At 53.1% G+C, this 6,165-nt stretch overlaps 1 protein-coding gene across 4 annotated transcripts in view; it reads left to right on the plus strand.

Moving 5' to 3' along the window:
• The first annotated feature begins 3,895 nt into the window (after positions 1-3,895).
• SMOC1 (SPARC related modular calcium binding 1) overlaps positions 3,896-6,165 on the plus strand; it is a 156,634-nt gene continuing 154,364 nt past the window's right edge. For 2 of the 4 annotated variants that reach the window (XM_027111631.1, XM_027111632.1), the window contains exon 1: positions 3,896-4,266. In XM_027111631.1, the coding sequence (XP_026967432.1) occupies positions 4,168-4,266 (99 nt within the window). In that variant the 5' untranslated portion in view covers positions 3,896-4,167. The remainder of the gene's footprint in view (positions 4,267-6,165) is intronic. The other 2 variants (XM_027111629.1, XM_027111630.1) reach the window with 1 other exon arrangement.

The following is a 6,165-nucleotide window of genomic DNA, read 5'->3' on the forward strand; positions in this document are numbered from 1 at the left end:
AATATGTATACATTATGAAAGGATTCCCCCCAACGAGTTAATTAACACATCCATCACCTCACATATTTACTTTTGTTTGTGTATCAGTTGTCATGTATATTTAAAGTGTAAGGACTGACCTTGGTAAGATTAACTTCTGTGGGTCAATCTCACCTGCATAATGGGACTAATAATAACTACCTCAGCCCAATGTTGGTGTTACAGCAAGTTGTCCTAAATTCAGAAACAGACCCCAGGATTCTTGATGTCCCAGGCTTCTGAGCTCAGTAGTATACTTGAAAAGAGTCCTGAACTTTAGACATCACTCACCTTTCTCTGTCCGTAGTGGTGTCACAGGTGAAGCAAGTATGAATCAAGGTATGTTTATATTATAGAAGCACTTTTTTCCAAAGCACTATTAAAGACCTACCTTCCTGAAACCTTCCCTGCCCATTAGGTTTATAGTGGGTCCCTGCTCTCTGAGTCCCCAAAACACACTGCAGTCTTTGTTCTTAAATACGGTCTCCAGGTATCTGTTTGCTGTGTCTTAAATTAGATTATAACCTCTCAGAGGGCAGGGTGTACATCCGAAGATCTCATAATAATGAGCATTGTGCTGGGCACAGAAGGAGATTCATCAAAATGCTTGTTAAAATGAATAGAAAGATTCGACTCTGAATATGAGACAAGACTCCTGGAGTGGGGCTTCCCTGGTGGCGCAGTGGCTGAGAGTCCGCCTGCAGATGCAGGGGACACGGGTTCGTGCCCCGGTCCAGGAAGATCCCACATGCCGCGGAGCGGCTGGGCCCGTGAGCCATGGCCGCTGAGCCTGCGCGTCCGGAGCCTGTGCTCCGCGGCGGGAGAGGCCACAGCAGTGAGAGGCCCGCGTACCGCAAAAAAAAAAAAAAAAAAAAAAAAAAAAAGACTCCTGGACTATACAAAAACATATATTGAAATGGGCGTTCCTAGCTAGTACTAAATATTTGAGGCCCTCAGACCTCAGTATGGGATATAAAGTATTATTTTTCTTCACTGAAATATCCCCTTGCAAACAGAAGTCCCACAGGACAAGGAGCATGGCTGAAACTGGACAGACCAGATGCCAGGAGAGCTAGATTTATTTTTGGACCATAAGCTTGGCCTCCAGGGAAAGAAGGAACTTGTCAATTTCACTTTTTTGCTTGGATCAGACGATTGAGCCTGGCAGAGAGGCACTCTTTGGGACTAGTAGTTCTCTGGAATTTCTAACCTTCTCCGGGCTTGGGAGGAGTTGGGAGAAGAAAATGCATCATTTGAATGATGGCCATGGTTACGGCAGGCCTCGCATGCCAACCAGAGGGAAAGAAAATACTTGCTGAGCAAAGTAACTGGAAAGCAGTTACTCATATTTTAAACTAGGCTACATGGTTGAAATCCAGAATAATGTAGACTTTTGGACCAGCGACTACTTGGAAATAAGCTTTCTGGCTGGAGAGCAGCCTCTGGTGTTGTGGATGGAAAGGACTATTGCAGTGCCTTTTCCCTCGGTGCTTTGCGCTGCCAGATGCTGGGGGGGGCGGCATCTCAAGCATTTACTTACTCCAATAGATGTCTCAATAATTCCAGCAACAGAAAGGAGTTGACCACTTTGATGGGGGTGCATGTGGCCATGTGGTAGAGTCAGGACAAGCCCGTCAGACTGCTGAGCCTGATAGTGACATTTTCATCCCTCCAAGACCCTGGTGGAGGAGCACTTAGGCGGACACAGGGAAATTGATGTAAGTGCTTCACAAGGCACAGGCGAAATGGACAAGTCCAGCTGGGCAAATTCCCAGGATGCCAGATCATAAGGGCTGTTTCCAGGAAGGGCTGACCCTTGCTGGAAGGGCTGACCCTTGCTTTTCCCTGAAGCTCAGTGACGCTAAGAATCTCAGCTCCCTTGCAGGCCACTGAAAAAATTCCCAGTAAGCACACAGGAACTGTTGAACCCTACAGCATTTGCGATTGCAATTATCAGATGATGGAGGAAGAATTAGACTCTGAAAATCTGGGCTTGAATCTTCCCTGTCATTTACCAGCCAAATGAGGCCAGGCAAGTCCCAATCGCATGGAGTATCCGTTTACTTACCTGTCAAGTTGGATCTCTCTGTCTACTTCACAGGATCGTTCTGAGGATAAAATGAGATGAGGCATTTGTCCTGCCCTCTTCATATGCCAGATGGTGATATTTATAACTTAGTCATTCTAATGGCTTTATATACTCCATCTCCTTCAATCCTGAGAACACCTCATAAGGTGGACACTATTTTTATCCCCATTTTACAGACAGGAAAACTGGACCCCAGATTAAGTAAAGTGACTGATGCAAGGTTACACCACTAGGTGGCAGACCCAGGATTTGAACCCATCCTGACTGGCTCCAGAGAGCATGTCAGACTGTTGCACTATTTCCCAGCAGAGGAAGACAGGCGATTCTCTTAGAGCAGTTCTTCATTTTTGTTTGGAGAACAACCAGTACTTTGTTATTGTTTCAGCATCCAGTCAGGGCTTTCTGATCTGAGGGCGCTGGGGAAGGTTGAAGCCTTTGAAGCAGAGTGTGGTGACTCAGGTCTGCTTTTTAGAAGGATGGCTAGCTGCCTGGTGGAGGCTGGATGGCAGACAAGGGGAGTGGGCAAAAGTGAGTGCAGGAGTTGGGGGAGAAGCTTGTTTATACAATCCAGGAGAGCAGCAGTAAGGGAAAGGAGTTAACCTTTGTCTGGACCTCTCAAGCCCACGGGGAGAGGAGTTAAATTCTGCCACTGCTTCCAGGCTGGCTGGAGAAAAGTATCCCTCCCCTTGAAGTGAGTGGTCCATAGCAATGAAAATAAACACTAAGGGCTGTATTCCACATAAGAAGGTAAACCATGGTTCTCTTGGGTTGAATGCAGCGGACCACCTGGTTCCGTTGAGAAGCTGGTGTGATGTGTCTGTGACCATTCCCAAGATGAACCCCTGGGGACTGCCCTGGGCAGAGCCTTTCAACATCCTACGGGCACTCAGGAGAGGTCTCCCTCCCTCCTCTGACCCATCTCTGGGGTCTTTGCACCCACAGACTACCCCTCCTACCAATGCTTTTTCCTCTCTCTCCCCCCACCAGCAAACCAGCTCCCCTCTAACCTCTCCTCCCAGGGCTCCTAGGCCACAGAGAGGCTGCCTGTTGGCCCTCCAGTTCCAGGCAGGGAGCCAGGACGCTTGGGTTCTAATCCCAGATCCACCACAGGGCCACGGGTCGGCATCATCCCATACCCACAGCGGCCCTCCCCAGCAAGGAGATGCCCAGCACGTGCTTTCTCTCTCTTCTCGACTCTGCTCCCGGGGCAGCCGCTGTAGGACTTAAGTGTGTCACCCGCTGGAATCTTGTTTGCAAGCAGCTAATGCGCCTAATCCCCACGCCCAACCCCGGTCACAGCCAGCGCTCTGTGCAGATGACCTGGCGACTTCCCAGTTGTTCTTGGTGTTGATGCAGCCAGGAGGCAGATTTCTGAACCCCTTTGCGCCCTAGTACCCTCATCTGAAAAAACGAGGCGAGGAGTGTTTTCCCTGCCTATTTCATCCGGCTGACGAGTCACGTACTCGTGCAGAAAACTGTACATGCTTAAGGTGTTATCATTAGCCGTGCGGGCATTCTGGTAGGTTCAGGCGGCTGGAGCTCTCGGAGGCTTCACCAGACCCAAGGGCCAAGAGGAAGTTCCTCTTTATCCCGCTCTCTCCTGGAGCCCACTTCGGCCAAGCCACCGAGAGTCGTTCCTCAGTGGGGACGACCGCGAGCCGCCCCTCTTTCCTCTCTCCCATTGGCTTTCACCTGCCAGAGGGGCGGCTGCCACGGGCCTCTCTGCCCGTCAGTCAGGGCCGTCGGGCTCCGCCCCACCCCTCCCGGGGGTTTATAACGGGAATTCCCATGGCCCAGCTCTGGCGTCCAACCTGCTGCCGCCGCGGCCCGGCCGAGCGGAGAGCACCACACGCAGAGCACACGCTCGCGCTCAGCTCCCCTCCGGGGCGGTTCATGAGCGCGCGCTCCGACCGCAGCCTCCGCGAGCCCGCGCCGCACCGCCGCGGCCCGCCGTCGCCAGGGCCCCCCGGGGGAAGGAAGGCAGGAAGGCCGGCGCGGCCGTGCGCCCCGTGGAGCCCGCCACCCCTGTCCGCAGCCGGCTGCCCGGCCCGTCTGGCACCATGCTGCCCGCGCGCTGCGCCCGCCTGCTCGCGCCCCACTTGCTGCTCGTGCTGGTGCAGCTGTCCCCGGCTCGCGGCCACCGCACCACGGGCCCCAGGGTAAGTGAGCCCCCAGCCGCGCGCCCACCTGCGGAAGGAGATCCAGGTCGCTGACCCTCCTCCTGGTGGTGTGGTGGGGGGAGGTGGCGGAGAGGGGGGAGGGAGGCGTCAGACCTCGTCCCCCTCCTCACCTACTACCCAGTCCCCCGTGGGCTTCTCGGCGAAGTTGCTGAAATAAAAATTTCTCCCATTGTTCCCCCCGCCCCCCACCCACCCATTCTTTCTTGCAGCACCGATTCTGCCCGCTCCCTCCTGCCCTCCTCCCCCGCTGTCACTGGTGCGTTCTCTCTCCCAGTCTCTTCTCCCAGGGCCTTTTGCTCCAAGACCCTTAGAGGTGCCTTCCGCCTCCGAGGTGCCTCATGCTGCTCGCGGTCCCGGAGCGCTGGTGCTCTTGGCAGGCGGCGGTGGGGGGCAGCTCTGCCTCCAGGGTTTTAGGTTACCCGAGAGCCACACAAGGACCTTGTGTTGTTGCTGTTTTAAAAAGCGATCGCTGCTCGTAAAACCCGCAGCAGATAATTTTAATGCTCCCTCCCGCTAGGCACAGCGGCGGAGGAGGGGTAGAGGTGGAGGCTGGGGAGAGCTGGTGGAGAGGAGCTGGCAGTGTTCAAGGGTCTCTTCCCCTGCGTTCGGGCGCGGGAGGTTGAACTACTTGTTGAACCTTGGTCTGATTGGAGTTCCTGAACGATGTGAAACGTGCCAATTCTGTGCACAGGACAGGCTGTTCAAGGCATTCTAAAACCTCCCGGAACCGACAGCATTGTGTGCATTGCTGGGCTAGGTTATTGCTCCCATGCGCCCAATCGGTCTAATGAAGGATTCCACTGGCTTGAAGAGTGTCCTCTTAAACCACTTAGGTGTTCATTTGATCAAATTTATCCAGACAATCTCTGGCCGAGGAGTAACGTATGTCAGGGCAGTTGTCTATGGAGATAGCTGCTTGCCTCCGCCAGGCAGTGGGAGAGTCCATGAGGAAGTAGCTGGGATCTTTGTGAACAGGTGGGCTCCTGAACCAACTCACGCTTTCCTGGGTATTGTTCGGCCTAGCCTGTTGCCACCTGTTCTGACTGCAGGTTCTTTATTCATAGCTCTTGCTACCACGAGAGTCATCTTTATAGCTGTCGTGTGTGTGGGAAAAGCCTTGCAAAGCTTGATGAGCCGTAATGACCGCCCAGGTGCTGGCTGATTACATCCGAGCCCGGCTATCACTGTGAGATCAGATTTGCAGCCACTTAGGAAAGAAAAGTGTTTGTCCCCGTGTTGGGCCGGCCCTTGCTTTTATGACCAGATGTGCAACAGCAGCAGTTAAAGTGCGGCCGATTAGATCCAGGGCGTGTCATAAATCCTCGACAGCAGGCGTTCCCGAAGCTGGGGCAAGTCAGGGCTCCAGGAGTGACTTTTATGAATGCAGATGAGCATGCCTTTTAAATGAAGCTGCTTGGTTTGATATTAGGACTCACAGCTCTTAAACTCTGAGGTCAGGAGATCCACGGCGTTCCCTTCAATAATTAGGAACAGTCAAGACAAGAGACGCAGACCAGAGCACCCCAACTGAAATCTGGATGCCCGCCCACATGAGAGGCCCGGAGACAAATGGCGGGGGGCTCATTTGCTGCCGGGCGGGTCTAGCGTCTCAAGCCATATGGCTCTCCTTCCTTGCCTCCTGAATCTGGGGGAAGCAGCTCTTAGGGGAAAGCTAGGGACTTCAGGGGAAAATGGAGACATTGGTTCGTTTTCCCTCCAGCTTCTTTAGTTCATTAATTTGACAGAAATGGTGGAACACAAACAGGAACTGTAAATAGGCTTGTGTGTCCCAGCTTGCATTTCCTCTCTCTCTCTCCTTTCCTCTCTCTTTCACACACACACACACACACACACACACACACACACACACACACACAC

This window comes from Aethalodelphis obliquidens, unplaced genomic scaffold (assembly GCF_003676395.1).
Source record: "Aethalodelphis obliquidens isolate GAN/ISIS:26980383/991018 unplaced genomic scaffold, ASM367639v1 scaffold10, whole genome shotgun sequence".
Taxonomy (NCBI): domain Eukaryota; kingdom Metazoa; phylum Chordata; class Mammalia; order Artiodactyla; family Delphinidae; genus Aethalodelphis; species Aethalodelphis obliquidens.